Source organism: Sceloporus occidentalis, unplaced genomic scaffold (assembly GCF_023333645.1).
Source record: "Sceloporus occidentalis isolate IW3139 unplaced genomic scaffold, rSceOcc1.0.p SCAF_2, whole genome shotgun sequence".
Classification (NCBI taxonomy): domain Eukaryota; kingdom Metazoa; phylum Chordata; class Lepidosauria; order Squamata; family Phrynosomatidae; genus Sceloporus; species Sceloporus occidentalis.
The window spans coordinates 257,231,861-257,258,229 of NW_028316982.1; the positions used below are offsets into that span (position 1 = coordinate 257,231,861).

General features: G+C 41.1%; 2 protein-coding genes across 7 annotated transcripts in view; one reads left to right on the plus strand and one right to left on the minus strand.

The window, feature by feature from the left end:
- Window positions 1–13,044, plus strand: part of MTMR2 (myotubularin related protein 2) — a 57,777-nt gene extending 44,733 nt beyond the window's left edge. For 2 of the 4 annotated variants that reach the window (XM_089512791.1, XM_089512795.1), the window contains 4 exons: window positions 3,560–3,652; window positions 4,475–4,588; window positions 6,149–6,325; window positions 8,415–13,044. In XM_089512791.1, coding sequence (XP_089368917.1) covers window positions 3,560–3,652; window positions 4,475–4,588; window positions 6,149–6,325; window positions 8,415–8,576 — 546 coding nt within the window. In that variant the 3' untranslated portion in view covers window positions 8,577–13,044. Of the gene's footprint in view, window positions 1–3,559; window positions 3,653–4,474; window positions 4,589–6,148; window positions 6,358–8,414 lie in introns of all 4 variants that reach the window. The other 2 variants (XM_089512792.1, XM_089512793.1) reach the window with 2 other exon arrangements.
- A 974-nt stretch (window positions 13,045–14,018) lies between these two features.
- CEP57 (centrosomal protein 57) overlaps window positions 14,019–26,369 on the minus strand; it is a 32,593-nt gene continuing 20,242 nt past the window's right edge. The window contains exons 9-12 of one of the 3 annotated variants that reach the window (XM_089512797.1): window positions 24,705–24,931; window positions 22,082–22,226; window positions 20,307–20,399; window positions 14,019–19,344 (exon numbers count right to left, since the gene is read on the minus strand). In XM_089512797.1, coding sequence (XP_089368923.1) covers window positions 19,255–19,344; window positions 20,307–20,399; window positions 22,082–22,226; window positions 24,705–24,931 — 555 coding nt within the window. In that variant the 3' untranslated portion in view covers window positions 14,019–19,254. Of the gene's footprint in view, window positions 20,400–22,081; window positions 22,227–24,704; window positions 24,932–26,369 lie in introns of all 3 variants that reach the window. The other 2 variants (XR_016280269.1, XM_089512796.1) reach the window with 2 other exon arrangements.

Genomic DNA, 26,369 nt, shown 5'->3' on the forward strand with positions numbered 1-26,369 from the left:
TGTTAGCAGCTGCTCAAATACTGTTGGCAAAAGAACAGGAAGAGCTCTAAAACGGCTGGCAGAGAGAGGAATAGCTGAAGAAAGTTTTGGCCATGAGTAATGTAACCACATTAAGTCACATGCTGGAAGGTTTAATGCTATGCCCAGATTTTTCAGTGACTGGGGAAAGTGTTTATAGTTTTTTGGAATGAAGAACACTTGCATAACAAAGCAGCATGCTCTGTTTCTTTCTTTGATATGGATATATCATGTTCTGCTTTTGTTTTTGTGTTTTTGTATTGGTTTTGTTTGTTTGTTTGTTTTTTGGTTGGGGGTTGCTTTACTTCAAACCCAGAAATTTACAAGTTTGTACAGTCGGCCCTTCTTATACACGTTTTTTTATACACGGATTCAAGCATCTACAGTTTGAAAATGTTCCAAAAAAGTATAAATTTCAAATATCAAACCTTTTGCTATGCCATTATATTTAATGGGACTTGAGCATCCAAGGATTTTGTTATCCACAGGGGATCTTGGAACCAAACCCCAGTGTATAACAAGGGTCCACTGTACATTTATTCTTCTATTTACATTTATTCTTCTATTGTTTTGCATTTTTAAAAATATACCCTGAAAGTGCTACAATTCAGATTATTTTATTTGATGGCTATATGATAATGGTCATTTAATATGATGAAATTGGCTATGATATGATAATGGTCATTTAATATATCTTTCAAAATATTTATTCTAATTTTTTTAAAAAAAAGATAATCAGAAGCTATCCTATACTCTGGCAGGTTGTTGACCTGGTATTGTTTACCACGACCAGAGGTTCTCTAAGTACCCTGGAAGAGATCTTTTCCATCTCCTAGTTTCTAGTCTTTATGATTCAGTAGTGATGTGGAACTACAGTGCCCATCACCCTTCACCATTGGTTATGCTGGCTGACTGGAGTTGCCATACAACACACCTGGAGGCCACATGTTCTATTTTTTCAATAGCAGTATTCAGAATGGCTACAATAAAGTTAACTTCTTGCAACTTGGAAACCTGATGTCACTTATCTGTTATTATGTGCCTTCAAGAGGGAGTTTCAGCAGATATTGTTTGTCACACAACCCGGTAACAAGCAACACCCTCTGAAATTCCCTACTTCTTGTTGATGTGTGTCTTCAAGTCATTTCCAACCTATGGCAACCCTAAGGTGAACCTATTATGGGGTTTTGGGAGCAAGATTTGTTCAGAGGGGCTTTCCTATATTCTGAGGCTGAAAGAGTGATTTGCACAAGGTCACCCAGTAGGATACCATGGTTGAGTGAGGATTCGAATCCTGGTCTCCCAGAATCCAAGCTCAAGACTCAAACCACTATGCCATGTCGACTCTCCACTCATCTTCCTATTATTGTTGTTGTGTGCCTTCAAGTCATTTCTGACTTACAGCAACCCTACGACAAACTTATCACGGGGGTTTCTTGGCAAGATTTATTTAGAGCAGGTTTGCCATTATCTTCCCTGGGGCTGAGTGTGACTTGCCCAGGGTGACCCAGTGGGTTTACATGGCCACGCTGGGATTTGAACCCTGGTCTCCAGAGTCAAACATTCAAACCGCTACGCCACACTGGCTCTCACCATCTTCCTATAACAAAAAATCAGAGAGCCAAAATGTATTTTATTTGTTCTCTTTCATCATGCTACATTCTCTGCTGCCCTCTAGCATACTGCCTAGAGACCTGGGGAACTTTCGCATTACACAACTGTAGCACTATATTCCATTTTACCTGCCATAGCAGCTTACCATAGAATCCTGGGATTCACCATGGACAGCTAAAAAGACAAATGAATGGGTTTTAGAGCAGATCAAACCTGAGCTGTCACTAGATGTGAAGATGATTAAACTGAGGCTGTTATACTTTGGATATATAATGAGATAACATGCCTCACTGAAAAAGATGGCAATGCTAGGTAAAATGGAAGGCAATAGGGAAAGACTAAGACTGTACTACATGTGGATTGATTCAGTCAAGGAAGCCAGAGTTGCCCTGCGTTTGCAAGACCTGAGCAGGGGTGTTGATGAGCAGGGATGTTGGACATATCTCATTCATAGGGTCACCATAAGTCAAAGTCAGCTAGACAGCAAATAACAAACAAATTTAGAATTCTTAGCCACAGTACTCTACTGTCTCAACAAGCAATAAACCCTGGAATTCCATAGCATGCAGCCATGGCAGTCCAAGTGGAATATAGTACTATACTTGTGTAATGGAAAAGAGATCCTGTTCTTATGCTAAAGCTGACAAAGGGCCCAAACAGACAGGCCAAAATAAAGCTACTTCGGGTCACTTTGGAGGTATGCTGTTGAAATGATCGCCCCCAGGCTGCGGAATGGCCTGCCGGATGAGATCCGTCTACTTACATCCTTAGACAGCTTTAAAAAGGCTGTTAAGACGGATCTCTTCCGGTAGGCCTTCCCAGAATAGAGAACCTGGCCTTAGAAAAATGTCTGGGAAAGATACTGCTGCTCCCACTCATTGCTTGTTGGTATGATGTTGTTGACCTTCTGGTCAGTTTTTAACTTGTATGTTTGTTTGTTGTTTCTTGTTCTGTTTTTTAAATATTGCATTGGATTTAATACTTTTTTAATGAGGGGAGGGTACCAGGGATTTTATATGTTTTGTATTTTTAACTTTGTTAGCCACCCCGATTGTTCTCAGAGGGGCGGGATACAAATAAATTTATTATTATTATTATTATTATTATTATTTACTATTATTATGATCCTGTCCTGGAGCATAGCTTTGGCACAGCTTCTGGCCTCTTAGGACGCATGCATCATTTCAACAGCATACCTCCAAAGTGACCTGAAGCAGCTTTATTTTGGCCTGTCTGTTTGGGCCCAGAGTTACAGGGCTACCAAGTGGATGAGTTAGGGGCCACACATTCTCCACCCTCTTTCTAACAGGAGATATCAGGAATTGAACTTGGCACTCTACTGCTGTGCTATGGTCTCCTCAATATGTCTACAGTAAAAGAGAACACTATATTAGCAGTCATTTTCCTCCTTCCCACCACTCCGACTGCATTATAAATAGCCTTCTGCTCAGACACTTGATAATACTGGCAGTTTCCCTGGTGCAATCCCTAATTCCTTTGTCTCAACCCGAATCCTGCCAACATTTTAGATTGCAACTCCCATCATTCCCAGTTAGCATGACTAGTGTTTAGAGATGATTTGGTTTGTAGTCCAAAACAGGAGGGCATCAGGTCTCCTACTCTTGCTCTGTTTTTCTATAATAGTGCTTTTTCATGGGTGATAGTTTTCCTCTGTTATTCTTTTTCTTTATTTTATTTTTCTTTGTTTTATTTGTTTTGTTTTATTTGTTTTTGTCTTGTAATAATGTGTATGTGTTAATGTTGTTTAATTAGTTGGTTTTAATTATAATTGATTTAATATTTTTTTAAGGGGGGGGGAGGGAATTTTGATCTACTATGTACTGTATTTTATCATTGTTAGCCGCCCCGATTGACCTCAAGGGGCGGGATATAAATAAACTTTTATTATTATTATTCTTTCTTCTAGAGAGTGGGCCATGGAGATAAGAATCATGCAGATGCAGACAGATCTCCCGTTTTTCTCCAGTTTGTTGACTGTGTGTGGCAGATGACACGACAGGTACATTCTCTGGACTGCTATAAAGGAAAAATTAATCCTCCCACAAGTCAGCAGATGTAAACTGGATCTCTCACTTTTTGGATGCATCACTGGTAGTGCAAGTCTATAATACTGTGTACATGTACCTGGAAATAAGTCCCACTACACTCAGTGGAAATGACTGATACACACAGGATTGCATTGATCAGAACTAAGCTATTTCTCCAGATACCCAATTTTGGGATGGAGGTGAGGGAGCTTCTAATGTTGACTGGTAAGGATTAGAAAATAAGAAAAAGCCTTTGAGGTTTGCATCTACTCTTTGTTTCCATAATCAGAAACATGGTTGTGTTATTTGGCACAAAAAGCATGTGTTCTACAACTGAATTACAAACCTTTACAAAGTTTCATATGCACATGTTTGCATAAGTCATTCCCAGATCTTAAATAAGTTATTTTTGGGGCTGCAACACCCAGAATCTCTCAACCAACTTGACCTATGGTCATGCTGCCTGTGGGATTCTAAGAGTTATTGTTCAGAAAAGTAACTTTCCTAAGCACTGGCCCGTTCTCTGTCCAGTTTTTGGCTGTCATTCAGCATTCTTTACTGAATATGTAAAACAGTCAAGTAATAATATGGTTTCATAAAGGAGAGGTTGCCAGACAGTAATGCAAACAAAATCTTCACCAGGAGATAAAAGAAGGATGGGCCATTTCTCCCCTTCTTCCCAGCCAAATGTCTCCCCCAACTCCAGTGTAAACCTTTTGCAGGAATATATTTTCATGTACCGAGTGAGAAGTGTCCAGTGAAAATAAACAAATTGCATTGCTTGTCTTTTGAAGTTTCCCACAGCCTTTGAATTCAACGAGTGCTTTCTGATCACTGTTCTGGACCACCTCTACAGCTGTTTGTTCGGGACATTCCTATGTAATAGTGAGCAGCAGAGGGTGAAAGAGGTAAAAAGCCCAGATGCTCTTTTAAAAAGAAAAATGTTTTGCTCCTGAATCGTTGCCAGCTTTAGTCCTCCCCTTTTAACCTTCATGCACTAGGAGAAATTAACTTGCATTTTGTGAATTATGGGTGTTTTTTTTCTGATCTCAGTGAGAATGCCAGTGAATTGGAAGGTATAAAAATATCTTGTATGCAAAGGTTTGTGCAGAATCAAATGAGCTCTACCTTGAGACATAAAACACAACCGTCTTAAATCAGGAATGTAAACCATACCCCTTTCTCCAGAAATTAAATCCTGCTTCTTACTTTGCAGAGCCCCACCTGATCACACTAGTGTCTGACAAAATGTTCAGAAATGACTTTAATGAAGAGACAAATAGAATCTGGAACAAAAACGTTGCAATGCAAAGTGATCCCTGTTCAGGATTCCATTTTCAGTCCATTCCATCTCCTTGGGTTTCTGGAGTCTCCCAGCAACCAGTCACCAGCTTGCTCAGTCTTCTTTAGACTGTTGCAGGGGGTGATTTCTCCTGAAGGCTGAGGTTGGGCTCAGCAGTGAGCCACCCACAGGCCCCCCTATTGAATATGTGGCCTTTTCACTAAAGAAAGGGGGATCACATGCCTTAGAAGACTCCAGGAGGTATGATTATCCTTTCAAGCAGGGTTGGAGGCTAATAAGATCTGGATGGCCTCACAATTCCCACCCCTGCTTTCAAGCATCCCAGTCTCTGGCACTTTGTTTTGCTCAAAAATATGTTTGTTCTCTCTCTCTCTCTCTTTCTTGGAAACAGAGAGCTCTTCCAAATACAGTGAATATGTCAGGAGCTTGTGGTATTTGTTGATGGATTTTCTTGTTTTGTTTTGTATTTTTTAAATACAAATGGTGTTTTCTGTTGTCCTGGACCATTTTATTCCCACCTTTGAGGGTTTTTCTTAATTCAGAGACATCTTGGAACAAAAAAAAATCTTTCTTTCCTCCTTTCTTTCTTTTTAAAGAAAGTTATAGTGTTTTATAGTGCTTTATATTTATAAACTGAAGAAAATGTGCTTTTCAAACTATATGACCACCTCAGCATACCACAACCCATTGGAATAGCACAAGTGCAGATCCAAGAAACTGCTTTAAGCACCCCCTCCAAAAGACAAATAGACACAGAGGTAGTTTTTTGTGGTTTTTTCAGGCTATGTGGCCATGTTCTAGACAATTTTCTTCCTGACATTTCGTCAGCATCTGCGACTGGCATCTATCTCTGAAGGTGCCAGCCACAGATACTGACGAAACGTCAGGAAGAAAATTTTTTAGAACATGGCCACATAGCCCGAAAAACGCACAAAAAACCATGGATGCCGGCCATGAAAGCCTTCGACTTCACATGCTGGAATGCTGTGCCTATCAGCGCTCACCATTAAATATGCCAACTAAGGCTGGTGGGATTAGCAGTCCAGCAACATCTCAAGGGCCACAATATCCCCATCCTTCTCCTATAATGTTTCTGTGAATGCTACATGCTACAACTGGGCCCTGCTATTCCTCAGATAAAAACACTTCTCTTCTTCCTTTCTAGGGCCTTCCAAAAAAGACTGTGTCACTGTGGTCCTACATAAACAGCCAGCTGGACGACTTCACCAATCCTCTGTACGCCAGCTATACCAACCATGTCCTGTATCCTGTGGCTAGCATGCGCCATCTAGAGCTTTGGGTAGGTTACTACATCCGCTGGAACCCACGGATGAAGCCACAGGTGAGCTGATTCAGAGGAAAAAGAGATTTGGAGTAAGTCAGGAGTGTGCAGCTGTCCTGCCTACTCCTTTGATATATTCCTTGGTGTTGCCGTTACATTCATCAAGATTCTTGTCCCATTGGAGTTGCAGCATTACCGGTTACTTGGTTCATGTTTTTGCATCTGTCACAGAATTATACATCCCCCCTCATTTGTTTGAAGGACCAGAAATCTGTCAGTGATACAAGAAGGGAGAGCTTTTGAAATAAAACAAAACCTACCCTTTCCAGACTGCCCCAGCCAACATGGCTGCACTGTTTGGAGTTTCTGAAAGTTGTCATGCAGAACAGTACATTTTCCAAGTGCTCCAACAGAGTGCAAGGTTCCTTCCACCCATACCTTATTGTACACAATGGCAACTTCGTATTTAGAAATGTTCCAAGTTGCAGTATCAGTACCAGTACCAGTAGAAATCTGAGTAGAACTACCTGCTTTGATACTCACATTTTTCTGTCCAAAGTTTCTCTGCTGGATGAAAATAAAAGCACCACTGCTGGATCAAGTCCAAGGTGTATCAAGTCCAGCATCCTATCTTTCAAAATGGCCAGCCTTACAGAAAGTCTATAAGCAGGATGTGGGGGGCAATAATAGATCTCTCCTATTGTTGTCAAGCTACCGACATTCAGAGGCCTACTACCTCTGAACTGGCAGATAATATGTAATGAGACTCCTCCCCTTACAGTTGATCTGAAAGCTGCAGCTAATTGTCAGGAACCCTCCTTTGTCAAAGTATAACAGGGTTGAGGAATCTGTAGGCCTCCAATGCTTTTGACTACAACTCCCAGATTCCCAGTAAGGAGTTGATGTCCAAAACTTCTTGGGGCTTAAATACACCCCCTCATATAACACTTCAGTGAAGAAGTCTGTCCTTGCTTCTTGCTGGACCAGGGTTAAAGTTTTTTTGTTAATATGTAAAGACCTGATCAGTTTGAGACCAGGATAGCTGGTCCCATATGAACCCATATGAACCTGAATTCGCTGAGGTGTTTGTATCTCAGGAGACTGAAGTCTACTGAAGTCTACTAAGAATAAAACTTTTAGTATATTAGCTTCCTTTGTGTGGAATTCCCCTGCTGGTTAATATTAGAGTGTGCCAACATTGCTCTGTTTCAGCTGTTGATACAGAAATTTCTATTCAAATAGCCTTCCTAGAGGCTGCTTTCTCCAGAATCAGTATTCTGGAGTCTTTCTGGAAATTGACACCTTGAACTACATAGGTCTAATGTGCACTGCAGAATTAATGTAGTGCTTTAACTGTCATGGCTCAGTGCTATGGAATTCTGGCATTTGTAGTTTTGTGGGATATTTAGCTTTCTTTGTCAGAGAGCGCTGGTGTCACAACAAACTGCAAATCCCAGGATTCCATAACTTTAAGCCATGGTGGTTAAAGTGGTATCAAACTGCATTATTTCTGCAGTGCAGATTAGACCTTAGTCCCAGATGCGACTTCAGCAGTGTAATTCTGCTTATATTCCCTGTGTTCTGTCCTTTTTTATTATTTCAGCATGCTCAAGGGCTTGGTTTTGACAATGAAGGCAGGTTCTGGGACTGAGTTATAAAGCCCCACCAAATCAAACCGGACCTGTGGTGTAGTGGAGTTAAGGCTTGCAGGCTCATAGTGCTAGAACTTTAAATTAGTAGAGACAATGATATCATGTGCCACCCTCCTCAAACCTCCCTGTGCCTTCCAAACTAAGCTGCAATCCTCATAGTAGGTGAGACCAAGGTGGGTGATAGGGATGGATTTCCTCATTAGTAATGTATTGCTATGAGTTGTCTCTGTAGTACTGCAAAATATTTTGAAGTGGCCTGATCTTGAATTGATAATCAATACCCATTAGCTTTATAAAGGTCCTGTTCGGGTGGAGATGAAACTTTCTTGAACTGTTTGTTATTATGGATCAAGGCAGCTGCCTAAAGTTTTGGATTCCCCTTCAGAAAATGGCTCTGGGGCATTATAAGAACTTGCATTTCAAAATTTAGCACCATATGACTGATGATTGGTTTTCTGTTGCAAGGCTGAATATAAAGCTTCTTCTGTCCTTGTTAGGAGCCAGTGCACAGCCGTTATAAGGAGCTCTTGGTGAAACGGGCAGAGCTTCAGAAGAAAGTGGATGAACTCCAACGAGAAATTGCCAACCGCTCCACTCCATCCTCCGAGAGAGCTAGCTCTCCTGCTCAATGTGTTACCCCAGTCCAGACTGTTGTATAACACAACACAGATTATGATCTCCCCAGAATGATATTGACATTGTAAGGCAGCTTTTCTGGAAAAGGAGGCTTAAAAGAAAAACCTCTGAACTTAAAAAGCAGGTATTTTGGAGTCTACATGCTCTATTTATTACGCTATATCTCTCCAGGATATTTTATTAGGACTGTAACACTACAGGAAGCAAAAGTTCTTTCTTTCTTTCTTTTAAAGGCTTCTTATATGATTAAACTTCTTGAGGGCTAATTACAAGGAAAGTAACTGCAAGCCTCTGAAGACAAAAGTAGAATACTTATAAATTGAACTCAAGATGTTGAACAGTTGTTGTTTCTGCTCTGAAGTGGAGAACATGATGTATTTCTCCACCTGGAAGCATGTAAACATCAAAAGAAGTGGCTTGGATGCAAAGAGTGGCAAGAGGGGAGGGCATAGACTTTGGCTGTGTGCATTGGGGCTGGCTGTTTTCTCTGTACCACCTTTGCCACTTGAGAAGCTGTTCCCCAAAGCTCAGAAAAATTCAAAAAGATAAAAGAAATGCATTGTAGTAAAGATTAAGACTCGTACACAGTTGCAAGTTTATCTCCCCCACCAAGCAACGATGGAGGACACGTGGCCCTTTGGCTATTGTTAAATTCCATCTCTTATCAGCCCTTGCCAGCATAGCCAGTGGTGATGGATAATGGGAATTGCAGTCCAACGATATCTGGAGAGCCTCATGTCACTGCTCCTGCTATCATGAAAACACTTCTGAATAAGCCTGACGGAGACCCTAAACTCTATCAGATTAAATGGTGAAGGCACGAATGAGCACAGACTTTAAAGAGAACTGCAGTCCCCCAACAAAGATGACAGCAATCTAGATGCAATATGGGTGTTATATTTGTATATAGGGATGCCACCCTAGACCTTAGATGGAACATGTTTATGAGCAGTGCCATTACATATAGCTGTGGGAAGGGGGTGTAAAGGTGTGATGAAACCACATTTCAAAAGAAGCCAATGATCTGAATCCTATTGTTATTTCCCACTATAATAGACCCACTGAATCAATGGCCCGGTACAAACGGGTCTTTCTGACGCTCTCATCACGTGCTTCAGTTGCCTGGGGGGGCGGAGCGCCCACATGCCCTGCAACCCTCACCCGTGATGAAGGCGCAACAATGGCGGCATCCTGTATACATGGTGTTGCCATTGTTAAGTAAATGCCGCATGGCGTCCACATGGCGCCTACGTAATGATTGCGCCAGTGGTGCACTTGTTACGCTGCTACCGCACCTTGAGAAGAACCTGCTTTTTGCAGGTTCTTTTTCCGCTGCTGGGAAGCCGCACGATTTGGCGGCTGCAGCTTCCCTCGGGCATAAAAACAGGCGCTGGGAGGCCACCCTTTTTGGGTGGTCTGTACCGCACCAATGAGACCCATTATGTTGTCTCATCATTCAATAATTGACTCAGTGAGTCTATCCTACTTGGTACTAACCAGCAGGATTCAGGCATTAAGTAAGAGTGACGTTATGGTTTCTAGTTACTTTTCCTTTTTGAAGTGCAATTTTTGAAGCTTCCTGACAGGAATTTCCCATGTTTTATGCCATTCTCTTAGCAATTCTAAGGATTTCTTCTCCTCAAAAAAGTAATGGAAGTGTAGAGAAAAAATTAACCATTTAAAGTTCAAGAACTGAGTCCATTACTAGATGGTACCAGGCAATTTATTTAGATAGACAAAGTGCTGAGCATTTCCCCCCACAGAAGATAATGGAAAAGCAATACTCATGTAATGCAACCAATTGTTTTCTCAGCACCACAAGAAATAACAGCAACTGATTGCTTTTCAGTGTAACAAGAAAAAAAAATGTCCCAAGCTCTTAGCTCAGTGGTTCCCAACCTTCCTAATGCTGCAACCCTTTAATACAGTTCCACATGTTGTGGTGACCCAAACCCATGAAATTATTTTCATTGCTACTTCATAACTTTAATTAAATAAGTGTTTTCCAATGGTCTTAGGCGACTCCCATGAAAGGGTCATTCGACCCCCAAAGGGGTCCCGACCCACAGGTTGGGAACCACTGTCTTAGCTACTCTTTTAAGGAAAGTACTCTGAAGCTTTGAGTTCATTGCCACCATCTTTATTGAGAGGTTTTCTAGTCACAACCAACCAGAAAACCCTTTCACCCTTGATTTGAGGGCTAACAACAGCTGACAATAATCACCCAGCTAGAGGATGCCAGCTGAAAATGATTAAACTCTTTCTAGACTTGGAGAAACAGCCAGTGGCTCAGTTCCTATTCTTTAGATTTCAAAACAACACAAAACAGTACAAGAGAGACTTGTTCTAAAATGCTGGAACTTTATACTGTACCGGCAAAGATCCAAATAAAACTAAGACACTACATCACTTCAGATTAGTGTAACTATCCACCAGAGGAGTTGTGTAATGCTTCCAATGCACAACCCCTATGCTGAATAGCAATGTAATGCAACAGCAATGTGCAGGACACATATGCATGGGCAATAGTTCCACATGCAGAACACTGCTTCCACCACAATGAACTGGATATGACTGTTGTTCATTTACCACAAAATTCACTCTGTATGCATAGCCCAGCCTTATTTCTGCCTATATCAGTAACTGGATGCTGGCCATTGCTAGCCATGATCCATTGCTAAAGCAATGCCTTATTTAATAGGAGGAAATAATTGCCATATTGATACTTGAAATCTTCTTGTATTAAACAGGGTTTCCATTTTACATCCAATTCTCCTTTTCTTTTTAGATGAAACCATTGTCCAGCCCAGCATTACATAACTAGGTGTTCACCAGAGGTACAGCTCCCATTTTTACTGACCATTCCCTGTGCTGACTGGGTCAAATGAGAAGCCAAAATTATCTGGAGGATTCCAGACCAATAATTGTAATAAGTGCTGCCATCAGTCACAGTGAAACGGATGTTAACACTAAGGGGTGCCAGTGATAAGTGTCTACTCAGCTCAAGCCATTAAGTAGTCTTTTCATTGCCTTTAGCTTGCAATGCTTAGAAAAGGGACACATTATTTAATTTGGCAAAAGGCCACTCTTCTCTCCTCCCCACCACAGTAACAGGCATTAGGTATGTTAATATTTTGGCATTACATGGGTGGGTGGGTGAATCTTGTTAAAATGGCACTGTGAAGTGATAGCTAGTGTAATTTTGCTTTCCAACAGCCTGATGTCTATTGTTTGCCTTTATAGTATCGTAGCAGTAACTTGAAAAGAGTGTATTGTGTTTTGGAGTGAGGGAGGCAGGCACATCCCTGTTGCAGTGCAGGGCTTGGCAAAGGGCCCCTTTTTTGGATTACTTCAGACAGCATGGGAGTTATAGTCCTAAAGGGGAACTTTTCTAAACTTTGTCCCAATGTTTTGTAATTTCTGTTTGTGTTTATGGACATGCCAGGATGCCATATCTACACATTCTAAAGTTCTACTGTATCAAGAGAGAGAAGGGGGCAGCATTGTGTCAGGGTTGATGTCTGCTGGAAAGGCATTATTTAGCATTACTGAATGAAAATGATGATCCAGAGTGACAAGATTTGTCTGTAGTTTGCTTTACAGATAAGCCGAACAAAAGATTTCCAGGAACCAGGTGCCTTTTCACTTGACACAATTGTAGCACTGCAAGTCCACTTTAACTGCCCATCTTCCATGCCATGAAATCCTGGGATTTTTAGATTGCAGAAGGGTGGTTGGAATTCTCTCTCAGATTGCTCCAGTGCCTCACCAACCTACAAAGCATAAGATTCCAGAGGAGGCAGCCTTAAACTGGAATCATGCATACCATCCAATATTTCACAGATGAAAACTGGAACATGTGTGGCCAACAACACTAGAGTGTGGTCAGGATAGCAAAAGTTATTATTGAAGCAGCACACACAAGCTAGGAGAAACTATAGCAATTTGCTTTTTCCTGAGCCTACAGGGATGGGCAAGATTCTGTCCCTCCTCTCCTCTCCCCCTATTGAACTGACCTCAATTTGCAGAAATTGAAGTTCATAGAATCATAGAATCGTAGAGTTGGAAGAGACCACTAGGGCCATCCAGTCCAACCCCCTGCCATGCAGGAAATCCAAATCAGAGCATCCCCGACAGATGGCCATCCAGCCTCTGTTTAAAGACCTCCAAGGAAGGAGACTATCACCCTCCGAGGAAGTGCATTCCACTGTCGAACAGCCCTTACTGTCAGGAAGTTCCTCCTAATGTTGAGGTGGAATCTCTTTTCCTGTAGCTTGCATCCATTGTTCCGGGTTCTGTTCTCTGGAGCAACAGAAAATAAGCTTGCTCCCTCCTCAACATGACATCCTTTCAAATATTTAAACAGGGCTATCATATCACCTCTTAACCTTCTTTTCTCCAGGCTAAACATCCCCAGCTCCCTAAGTCATTCCTCATAGGGCATGGTTTCCAGACCTTTCACCATTTTAGTTGCCCTCCTTTGGACACGCTCCAGTTTCTCAATGTCCTTTTTGAATTGTGGTGCCCAGAACTGGACACAATATTCTAGGTGGGGCCTGACCAAAGCAGAATACAGCGGCACTATTACTTCTCTTGATCTAGACACTATACTTCTATTGATGCAGCCTAAAATTGCATTGGCCTTTTTAGCTGCCGCATCACACTGTTCACTCATGTTCAACTTGTGGTCTACTTGGATTCCTAGATCCCTTTCACATGTAGTTTCATTCAGCCAGGTGTCCCCAATCCTATATTTGTGCATTTTATTTTTCCACCCTAAGTGCAATACCTTACATTTCTCTGTGTTGAATTTCATTTTGTTAGCTTTGGCCCAGCTTTCTAGTCTATTCAGGTCATTTTGAATCTTGATCCTGTCCTCTGGGGTATTAGCTATTCCTCCTAATTTGGTGTCATCTGCAAATTTGATAAGTATGCTCCCAATTCTGTCATCCAGGTCATTGATAAAGATGTTGAATAGCACTGGGCCCAGGACAGAGCCCTGTGGGACCCCACTGGTCACTTCCCTTCACAAAGGGGATAGGGACAGGAGAAGAGAGAAGCTGCAACATTTTAAAAGCAGCTGAAAAGGCGGTAGGACAAAGGATTAATGGGGACTGTCCCTGCCAGGCAGGATAGTTGGATGGTATTAATCATAGTGCTATGATTGTTAATCATGAAAGGGCCGCAGGTAAAAGAACAAGAACAACAAAATTCCCCTTCCCACAAGGAATTAGTCAGTGGAAGCAAGTATATTTCCTCACCCCTTTTGTGGACAATAACTTTTTAAAATCCATGAGAGTGACTGCCATTTATGCATTTTGTAAGAAGGAAAGGAAAGAGATCTTGTAACACCTCTGAGACTAACTGAAAGAAAGAAGTTGGCAGCAGGAACTTGTGTAGACTTCAGTGTACTTCCAAATGCATCTGAGGAAGTAGGTTCAAGTCTAGGAAATCTCATGCTGCCAACTTCTTTCTTTCAGTTAAGTCTCAGAGGTGTTACAAAATCTCTTTACATACTATACAGATATAGTGCTCCGATGCCAATTTAAATTGCCACAGTTCTATCCTATGGAATTCTGTGATTTGTAATCTCATGACACACTTAGAATTCTCTAGTTCACTTGCCCAGCCTATATTATTATTTATTTCTTTGAAAGAGAATTCTAAGTACTTCATGAAACTACAGATGCTGGGATTCCACAGAATGAAGCATTCAAGAAGTGTGTCACCAGAAGAGGAGTGACACCTGGACAGGCTCTCCTCCTACTGTGCTGCCCCTGGCTTTGCCATGGCAAGGGAGACCTCCACAAGGAGACCACCATCACCATGGCAGAGAGGGCCAAGTGTCCCTTTCCTGGTTTTGCCCCCACCAATCCAGATGAAACCAGGGGTCAGAACACCACTTCATCCAAGCACTGTAGTTGACTATTGATACATCCTCTTAGGGCAGCTTCTTACAATGCTATGACAAGGTGATCTCAGCTTAAATCACTGTGGGAAAGGTTAGCATATTGTCCCTGGCTTGCACATGGTTCTAGCGGGTTGTTATTTCATGTTCCAGTATTCTGCCTTCCCTGGGAGACCACAAAAAGGTATGATGGTGGTATGCATGTGGATTTGTGGCATTTTTCTCCACATCACTTATGGGTGAGTTTTGCTGGTCTACAACAGTTCCTTTTAGCTACTAGAAAATGAGAGGCATGGTAGACCAAGATAAAAGAAGCCCACTTAAGTAAGGCCCAGTCCTATAGTAGGCTGAAATTTGTGTCATCTGTTCTTCTAGGGCATTCTCTCAACTGGATGTTTTTGGCTAACATGTTCAGTGTCTGGGATAATGGAAATTAAAAGGCCAAAATATCTGGTGGGTTGGGAAAAGCTCATCCAGAGTCCTTAGCTGTTATTGCTGGTTACTTCCTTTTGTTTCCTTCTGCTGCCCCGTGTCCCTCTAAAGCTTTTATGTGCAGAATTTGACACTAGATGTTGCAGCATCTCATTCAAGGCAGAGGTCTCACAGGATGAGTACTGGACCAATTTTACTTTATGAAGTGCAATGTAATTACATGCCTAGTTTTTTGTGGGTTTTTCGGGCTATGTGGCCATGTTCTATAAGAGTTTATTCCTGACATTTCGCCAGCATCTGTAGCTGGCATCTTCAGAGAATGCTAATTACATGCCTTTTTGTTAGCCGCAGCAACTTGTTTGTATTATTTGGAAGCAATGTGCACAATTATTCCTTTGTGAAGTTGTGATGGTGATGTAAAGAATTACATGATTTGAAGTGGGGTAGGATTTATGTAGGTCTATACTGTACATGCAGCTGTATCAGGGGGTAAGACAGACTGTCGCACTTCAGATGGAAGGGGCATTAATGTTCTTTTATCGGGAAAAACTCCCGCAAGGAAAACAAAAGCTAGAGATTATTGTGCTAGTTTTCTGGCTGTGGGGTTATTTTTATGTAAGAGCATTTTTTTAAAAAGGTGACTCCCCCATAATCTGAAATGGGACAGTCTGTTCTGATAAGCATAATAGACCAAAATGTATCAAAAGGCTCCTTGATTGTATGAGCTACTTTCTCTGAATAATAGTTTTTCTGTATATTGTTTTTTTAACATGATTATTTACCATGTATTGTCTCTAGGAAAGAGATATTATAACCTGAATACTAAAATTTGTCATTCTCTTGTTTGTTGATATTTCACCCACTTATGACAACAAAAATCTCTGAACATAGAAACAGGTTTACATGAAGCAGTGATGCAAAGACCCACCACTGCATAGTTACTGGGCCCATCCATTCACTGGGCCCATCCAGCAAAACCAGGCTACTGACATACTTACAAATATGTTGTACAGTAGCAGCTTGCTTTTGACACACAAATGCTTGCTGTCTGAATTCATCTCTTTGTGAAATTAAATGAAGACAGCAGGGATTTGCAAATGAACCAGTCCACCAGAACCTAGCTCCACTCTTCCCTCTTTACCACTGAAAAGCTGATTTGGGGTTGCTCATCCTTTGTGTGAAAAGGGAATCCTTCCATGCAACCCTGAGGTAAAAAAACTGGAAATCTCCAGATGTTGCTGAATGGCAGCGCTCATCATCTCTCATCACTGACCCAGCTGGTCTAGGGCTAATGGGAAATGGCTTCCAACCAACATGCAGACACTGATATAACCCTTTGGTTGCTATAAATCTATAATTTCAACCACTTATGTCTACATGTAAATTCTGGAGTATGAGCGGAGTTAATTTACAAATGTTTAGAAACAGAGAAGGAAATGGTGAAACAGTTCAACATATACTGCATAAAGCTGTCTGCATAAACAATACAAGAAAGATCACAGAGCCTGTGTGGCTTTAAAGAAGGCAGGACAGCACCTGATATTACCCGTCACATCTGCTTCTTGGAACAAGATCTTACTAACACTAGCTAATTATAGTTTCTACAGCATTTTGTGGATAAAGCAGGATTTTAAAACACTAATTTTCGTTTTCCATCCTTAGAAGGCAGAATAGAGAGCTTAAGAGACCTTTAAGGCCAATCAAAGAGTTTGATGGCTCAGGAAGGATTTGAACCCAAGTCTTCATCCCCAAAAAGAGATGCATATGCAGATTCATGTTGCTTTCAGTCTGTTTCAGCCTCATTCCAGTTATGTAAAACAGTAGCAGAGATCAGTTGCCACCTGAGAGATGCTGTAGACAAATTCGTACTGATTGACCTAGCAAAGCTAAGCAACTTTGGTCCAAAACACACTGCAGAAATAATCCAGTTTGTTAATGTTTTAACTGCCCCAGCTCAATGCTAGGGAATTCTGGGAACTGTAGTTTTGTGAAACATTTAGCCTTCTCTGTCAAAGATCTCTGGTGCCACAATAAACTAGTTCCCAGGATTCCCTAGCACTGAGCCAGGACAGTTAATGCGGTCTCAAACTGGATGATTTCTGCAGTGTGTTTTGGATTTTTGTAAAGGCCTCTAATATCATCCAGCCATTCCCCTCTTATTGTTTCAGCTGTTTACCAGTTATATTTTATTATGAAGAGTCATGATATAAGGTACTCTTTAAAATGAAGTGCTTCACATGGTGCAACCTGCAACAGTTCTGTATTCCACCCATGATTTTGAAATCAGGGTTGCCACTGTCTCACCACGCTTGCTTGTGCCTTTAACAACTGTCCCCCACCCCCAGAAATATATATTACTTATTTCTATGCCAGGAAAAGAATAACCTACTCATTTGTAGTATTTCCAGCTGGTACTGAAGAAACAGTAAGAGATCAGAGCATACTCTGGTTTCCCAATTCTTTTTCTTGTAAGCACAGTAGAATATTTTAGAATCAGAGAGATGGAAGAGATCACAAGGGCCTCTAACCACCTGCCATGCAGGAATTCTCAATCATAGCACCCCCAAAAGATGGCTATCCAGCTTTTGTTTAAAGACCTCCAAAGAAAGAAACTCCACCACACTCCTAGGGACTGTCTTCCACTGTCAAACAGCTCTTAGTGTCAGGAAGTTCCTCCTAATGTTGAGATGGAAGCTCTTTTCCTGTAGTCTGAAACTTTGCTCCGGGTACTATTGTCTGGAGCAGTAGAATACAACCTTGTTCTAGCCTCAATATGACATTCCTTCAGATATTTAAACTGAGCTATCATGTTGTCTCTTAACATTCTTTTCCAGGCTAAATAGATTCCCTATGTCGCTCCTCGTAGGGCATGGTTTCCAGACCTTTCACCATTTTGGCCGCTCTCCTCTGGACACTTTCCAGCTTCTAAATGTACTTTTTGAATTATGCCCAGAACTGGACACAGTATTCCAGATGAGGACTCAGGATAAACAGGTTGCCCTTACAATCTTGGGCATAACAACCAAAGCAGAAGAGAGTGGTACTATTACTTCCCTTGATATAGAGGCTATACTTCTATTGATGCAGCCTAGAATCTCATTGGAATTTTTAGCTGCTGTATCATGCTGTTGGAGCGTGTTCAGCTTGTGGTTGACTAGAACTCCTAGATCCCTTTCAAATGTACTCTTCTCAAGCCAGATGTCTTCCATCCTATATCTGTGCATTTCTTTTTTGCCTAAGTGTAGTACCTTAAATGTCTCCCTGCTGAAATTTATTTTGTTAGTTTTGGCTTTCTAATCTATTAAGGTCATTCTGAATTTTGATCTTGTCCTCTGGGATATTAGCTACTCCTCCTAATTTGGTGTCATCTGCAAATTTTCATAAGCATGCCCTCGATTCCTTCACCCAAGTCATTGACTAAGATGTTGAATAGCACTGGGTCCAGGACAGAACCGTGTGGTACCTCACTGGAAAGTTCTCTGCAAGATGAAGAGGTGCCATTGCTGAGCACCCTTTGGACTGGTATTCCTGTTGTTGGCAATGCTGCCTTCCATTTGGGGAGTGCACTCCAACAGCTGGAGGATGCTTCCTGTCTGATTTATACCCTGCTCTTCCACTGCAGCATCCATGTTTAGTGTGGCTATATTAAGGTTGTCACTTTTCAAGCAGTACCCCTGATATAGCTCTAAGCACAGAGGGGAAATGGCTCTTCCAGTGCTGCCAAGGAGTATAGCTCCCAGAATTCCTCACTACTGGCCATGCTGATTTTGGCTGATGAGAGCTGTAAATCCAATAACATGTTGAAGACACACATTCTCCAAGTCTGCACTATGGCAAAAGACAAACTAGGTACACCTCCACATACCAGTTCTTTATGCAGTTCTAGAGATCTGTTCACAGAGCAAGAAGAGGGAGTTCACTGGATTATACACATAAACAAGGGGGGAAGCCCTTTCTGACTCTTCTGCTTTAGCAACTAATGGTAGAGGAACCATACCAGGGTCCAACCTGCAAGGCCATGACTCCCACTACCTGTAGCAAAAACTATATGTAAACAAATGTGACACAAACTGTATTTGAAAGCATTTGTTAAATAGGTGCATTCCAGTAGTACTTGGAAAGCGTACGTTCAAAAGCAAAGCTTCCTATCTAATTTCTTGACTTAGCAAGTTGCCTTTATTGGATTCCAATCAAGCCTCAAAAAGCACAGGCAATTTTGAGTCATCAGTACATTCCAATCATTGGAAAGTCTTTCCATTATTAATGTAATAAATAATATCTGCATGTGTATGTGCATGTATAAATCATTTTGCATCGCGACAGCCACCAAATACTTTAGTCCAGTGAATCGTACCTTTAAGTTAAAAACAAGTTAAAAATAGCTGCCAATTAAAGAACAGCATGATCCATGACATTTTTTTTAAAAGGACACAGACTGACATCATGTTTTTCTGCAAAAAGAATAGAGAAATATTTTAGTTCCACTTTGAAGCCATATTATTAGGATTCCATGGATCAATCTCTGAAGAAAGTATCCTTAATGAAAAGTAGATATTTCACTTTTTAAAAAAGATAGCGGTACTTAATGTCAAAGAGATTGATCATTTGCTTGCTCCTTTGCAAAACTTCCATATTGGAAAACAGAAACTTTCCCCCAAGATATTGAGGTATGGCCACACAACCAACAACATAAAAACACCCTTTCACAAAAGATGGTCTACGTAACAACAAGGGGACAAAAGGCAACTGAAGACAGACAGTACATTCCAAAAGAGCTAAAGGAAGTAAAATAAAACTATCAGAGCTTATGGTGTGTTTTTATCCCACTGTTTGGTCCAAAAATATTGTGTGAGTTTATGAAGCAGGACAAAATCTTGCACAGACTACTGGAGATCACAGTGCCTCCATCATGCCACCTTCATCTCTATGGGAATCAAATCTGGCCTGTTTCATCTCCAGCCAAAGAAAAGTAGTAGCTCCAAGTAAATCATGGAATCACCTATCACAGGCAAAGTTATATGACAAGGATGAAGCTCCAGAGCAAAGCATTTGGGATGGGAATGTAATGTAAGACATGTTAAAATATTAACAGGTTAGTCTTAATTCCCTCCCTCCAACCCCTCAGGATTAGGACTGTAATGTAACCAGGCCTAAAGCTGGAAAACAAGAGGCTCCTGTTTTGAAAGTGCAGTAATGTGGACATCTTACCTCACTGGGAAAGCCAACTGGGCCACAGCCAGAAGGACAAAAAGGTGCAAACAAAACTAAAATAAACACACATCAAGAGGTTTCAGTACTCCCAACTGATGTCATCTTTCTGAAGGGAGGTTTGTATGCTGTGCATTTCCCTCAACAATTGCAAGTTCTTCTTGCCCCTTTCACCAGGTTTTCCCTTCAGCCCAGAGTCTTTCACCTTGACAGGCACTATCTTCTTCCCTTCACCACTGATTTGTGGCTCTTGAGCACAATAACGCTTGGCCTTTCCTTCTTTCTTGCGTTTCTCCAGCTATTAGGGAATGGAGAGAAAAGGTATGTAAGTATGATGGCCTTGTTCCATCTCAGATGATATTCTTTCCTCTACACAATACTGATGCCTACAGCTCTCGTCCAGTCTCCTTAGCTTGTTGTATAGCCATATTCCCCAATAGAGATACCTACTGTATATGCATTTATTTTTAAGCTTCCTGACTAAAGAGCAATTTTTTCTTTCACCGCAAACCTTGGTATCCATAGAAGATTTTGACACATAGCTACTGCTATCACTTAAGGTCAAGTTTCTAGAGGTCATTCTGTAAGGCAGGGGTGGACAACCACCTGTAGCCCATGCCCTCATTTCAAAAGCCCACAGCAAATGATCACTTCAGACCTCTGGCCAACTATTGGTGCTTCTGCTATCCTGCTAGGATGAAAAGGACATGAAAACAAGAGAATAGTAGAAAAAGAGAGGACATACTACTATCTGCTCCTTTCTAATGGCTTGTAGTCTCAAAGTTCCCCATGTTGGCTTAAGAAAAAAAAAACTGAATCTAAACTGAAGACTGAATCTGTGAGCATCTTTAGGGCTTTTCAAGCTATAAAATTTATGTACAGTATTTAGACTATGACTAGTCTAAATACTATATGGTCCAGCATAGCATAGTAGTAACATATGTGGAGCTACAGCTGGCTGTTCACTGGCTGACAGACCTATTTATTTATTTTATATGCTGTCTTTCTCCCAAACTGGACCCAAGGCAGCTCTCAAAAGATGCTTTAAAACAATAATGGCAATAAAACAGTATAATTTTAAATTTTAAAACACAATTAAATAATAATAATAAGTATTATTAGTATCCTGCTTCTCCAGAAGATCAAAGTGGCTAACAATGCTAGGTGTTAATTAAAACACCACATCAATATAATAAGTCAATAATGTAAAATTCTTAAAAATACTAAGTGAAAAATATAAAATCATTAAAAACATAACAAAACAAACACCTTAATAAAAAGTCTCCCTGGGCGCAATTACATATTAAAAATCTACTGGAAAAGAAATATTGCTACACCCCCCCCCCCAACTGGGAGATCTGAAAAGCATCATGGGTTACATGATTACATCCTCCATTGAGTTCTGTTGTGGTTCTCCAGAGATCTCAGGAGTTGATGCAACCATTTTGTGTCTGGTTATGGAGCCAGAGGCTTCTCCAAACCCCCATCACTCTCACCAGGCATGGAATAGCCAGGGATGGGGGCTGCAGTGACTCTACACCAGGTCTTGCCAGGGTGGGGGCAGGGGCTTTGGTCAGTGCAGAGGGAAGAAGGGAATACCAAAGTCCACACCGACCAAAAGGCATAAGGTTGTATATGCAATAGGATGCCACATCAAAAATAATAATAATAAAAAGGGACAGAGAGGCTCTAGGTTCAAATCCCCAGCTAGCATGGCCAGACATAGTCCAAAATGTAACTTTTCCAAGCTTTGTAATGCTATTCAACTTTGTATTTGCATTGAGAGCATACTCAAATTGTTTGGGCTTTCTATGACTGAAGGCTCTAAGCCACTTCTATGCAACTCACCTGCTTACTGGCCATTAGGATATTTCTGCAGCAGGATATGTTTTCTATCTCAGCTGAACAAACATTTGGAAAAAACATTCCAAATTATTATTCTTCCACAGGTGCTGGAAAGGAGACAACAAGATAACTCACCCGTGCCTGATGCCTTTGGATTTTAGAGATCTGTTCAGCCTTGGCCTCCATCTTTTTCACCACCACTTCCAGCTCCCTCTCCAGATCTTCCCGTATGGAAATGGTTGGAGCATCATGGATGAGTTTTGCCAGATGCTGGTGATCACTTATGCACAATAGAAAATAGGGATAAAAATAATTCACTCATTAAGAAAACCTTTACTATAGACTTTTCAGAGTCACACTGCTGGTAGAAAAAAAGGGTTTTGTAGGAATAGAAAGCCCCTAAATCAGAGTTTAAAAAAGTCACTCTTTCCAACTACTGACCATACTGGCTGGGGGATTCTAGGAGCTGTGCTCCAAAAAAGTAATGTTTTCTTGGATGCAAGACAGCTTAGATTATCCCTGGTCTGTCCTGATTCAGAGACAACCACCAGTAAGGACACTATCAGTGGCAGATTTCCACCTGTGGAACTTTCTGTAGTTATAACAAGGGTTCCATGCATGGAACATGCTCTGCCTGCCCTATTGGCAGACCTCTTCTCCATTGGCGAAGGACCTCTTGAAATCTATATTAACCCTCTTGTTCTCCAAAGCCAAAAAGCAGTGACGTCTCTCCCAACTAATATTCAGATAACCCTCTCCCCACCAAAAAACCCCCACCAAGAACAAAAACCCTTGGCCACAATGCTATACAATGGGTAAATCTACACTTAGGTCGTAGTTAAGTTAAAGAAGTGGTTGTGTGCTACATCACCCTTTGCTGAACAAGACACTGTGCAACCAATTGTGTATCTATCTGCCAATGTGCCTGCTTGTTATCCTACTGTGCAGTGGTGAATCCATAATTATTATTTCTGCAATCCCAGGAAAGAAAATGGTATATTGAAAGCACAGGCCAATAGTTAACATCCAAGAATAGTTAACTGCATGGCTGGAATCCTATCAGTCCAAACAAGAACAGATCCATCATATCAACTGTTAAATGCCGAGACAACATATAAGTAAAACCAAGTGATTCAATATCTCTTCTCTAGTGAGGACGAAACAATATTATTTGGGTCCATGTGAAATGGTTATACTTGCGATACTCCAGTTATGTACCCATGAACTGACTATGCTGAAGAATAGCAAAACAAAGTACATCAGAGGAATGTAGACAGGATTCTCACTAGATTTTTAGCCACTGTAGTGTAATGGCTGAGTGTTGGATTAGGACTTTGGGACAGCAGGGTTTGGATTCCTGTTCAGCCATAGAAACCCAGCAGATGACCTTGGGCATGTCACAATCTCTGTTTTAGAGGAAAACAATGGAAAAATTCATCTAGATAAATCTTGCCAAGAAAACTCTATGAGGAGGTCACCATAAATTGGGAGTCAGCTTGAAACCACATAGCATGACAGCAACAATCAAACACATGGGTTCAGATTTAGTCATAACTGGAAAAGCCAAATAGGACTTGATTGAGGCATTATTAATTTAAATCCCAATTTAAGGTGACTAGTCTACTCGAAGTATAACTACAACTGGATCCAATCCACAACATTAAAAAGTACAGAATTGGAAAATATAGCCATGTTACTCTGCAGAATCAGTATGTAGAGATGTCTTGCAGCACTTTTGAGAATAAATGAAAGAAAGAAGTTGGCAGCATGAGCTTTCGTTCAGTCTATTTCCTCAGATGCATTTAGTGGAGTGGAAACTAGGGACAGAAATATATATGCCATTGATATGTGACAATGTCAATTCAAATTCATAATCCTTTGGGTACGGACATGAAATAGCAATGGCTAGTTCCCAATGTCTTTGTTCACTACCGACCATCATTAAAATTGGACTTGCTACTTCATTTCTATACACAAAGGATTTTGAATTTGAACTGACATTCTCACATGCCAGTGGCATATATATGTCTGTTCCTGGCTTCCACTTCACTATATATATCTGAGGAAGTAGACTGAAATCTACGAAAGCTCATGCTGACAACTTCTTTTTTTCAGTTAGTCTCAAAGGTGCTGCAGGATCTCTCTACAAAAAAGGTACAGTAAGTATACAGTCTTTTCAAGAAGTCTGTTCAACTGTATTGGGGCTGCCTCAGCCCCAATACAAGCAAACTTATATCTGCCCTGGAGATGATCTAAAGCAGTAATTCCATTTGGTCCTCCATCTTTTTTAGATTTCAGATCCCATAAGCCCCAGCCAACCTGGCCAACAGTCAAAAAATAATGGGAGATAAAGTCTTAAACATCTAGAGGACCAAAGGTGGAAACTACTAAAGTAATTCCCACCCATAGGTTACAATAAGGGATGCTTTTAAAGACAAAAACAAATGTCATGTGCAGACAGCAAATGTAGGAGGGGAAAATTGCTGATTTATTTCCACCTTGCTGTCAAAGCTTTGGACAGATTGGTGTACTAATGGTCCTTCAGACTCCTTACATACATCCTTTGGCTTCCTTCTTCACAGGATCATTCTTTAGGGTTGCAGAGCTATGGACACCTTTGAAGGAGAAAGCCTGACTGGACTCAATAGGACTAGCTTCCAAGACTACATGAACAGAACAGCAAAGTCCAACCTGCATAGCAGACAAACCCAAACCAATACAGATGCAACAGAACATGTCAAAGCAAGTTTTAACTCACAAACTCATCTGCCCAAGCTCATCTTGCAATGTCAGCAGCACCTCAGAAAGATCTCCATGGGATGAGGATGAAGTAGATGACACAGAGGATCTCCTGCTTTTGCTTGTCTGTTGACTCAGAGGGACTTCACTAACCACGCGGTCATTGCAGAGGACTTTCGAGTGATGCTTCATGAGGTGCAGCACATGTTGGACGTTGGCTCCTACTGAGTGGCTAGGACTAGTGGACTGGGGATAAAAAGGATAAAAGCTGTACTATATATACTATATGAATACTAATTTACACATTTACATTTAAAGCTGATTGTTAGTTTCCACCAGGGTAGACACACTAAATCAACTGAACTTAAAGTAAGTGTTGCCTGACCGAGCACCCAATAATTCACTGGGTCTACTCCCACAATTGAAATGTGGTGCTGGAGGAGTGGTCTATGGATACCATGGACTTCCAAAATGACCATTACAGGGTCAAAGAGCAAATCAAGCCTAAACTCTCCCTAGAAGCCAGAATAACCAGATTGCAGTTATCATGCCTTGGCCAAATCATGAAACTACATGACTCCTTATAAACTTTGGCCAAATCATGAGACAACATGACTTCTTAGAAAAGATAACAATGCTTAGTAAAGGCAGTAGGAAAAGATGAATATTGCATTACTACTTGATAGGTTCAATCAAGGCAGCCTCACCCTTGAGTTTACAAAGCTGTTAATGACAGGGAGTCTCTCATTCATAGGTGTGCCGTAAGCTGAAACTGACTTAACTAATAAAATCAAACTATAGTTGGGAGATTCCAGTGTAGTGTAGTAGACTGTTGGTAGAGTTCACCCATGGAAACCTACTGGGTAACCTGGGTAACTCTCAGTGTTAGAGGAAGGCAAGGGCAAACCTCCTCTGAATATATCTTGTCAAGAAAACCCTATGGATAGGGTTGCCATAAGTTTGAGTTGACCTAAAGGCATGTAACAGCAACAAGAACTCTAGTTGGAACTAATGGATTTAGACCAATAAAATTATTCCAAATGGTTCAAACTTTGTACAGCGGGCCCTTGATATCTGCAAGGGTTTGGTTACAAAAGCCCCTGTGGATACCAACATCCATGGATGGTCAAACCCCATTATATATAGTGGGGTAAAATGGCAAAATCAAGCTTTGCTTTTTGCTTTTTTTTGGGGGGGGGGGTATTTTCAAGCCAGGGACAGTGGAATCCATAGATGCAGAATCTGTGGATAAGGAGGGCTGACTATATAAATAAATGTATCATACCGGGCCCAATATCATAGAATATATATATCTCCATAAAAAAGGTAATGCAAACTGATTAGATTACTAAACACATACAAGGAATCAACCAAAGCAAATGTTCTAGATAGCAAATACTTAATGCTTTAGAGTGGGAGTGGGTAAACTGCAGCCTGCAAACCATATACAGCTCCCCAGGCATACTGCAGCTGCTTACCATCTCTACACTGGGGGCAATGCAATCTGGTTTACATCCCTCCCCCTTCTGAAAAGTTTGAGGCAGGAGATCTTTTTCCAAAACGAAAAGTAACTTTTTGTTATTTTGTGGTCAGGAAAAAAGGCTTTTTTTGGGTCTAAAATATGTCAGGGAGCCCCCAAAACCTGGTGAACATGCCCCTCACCGCTCTAAACAGGATGCAGGAA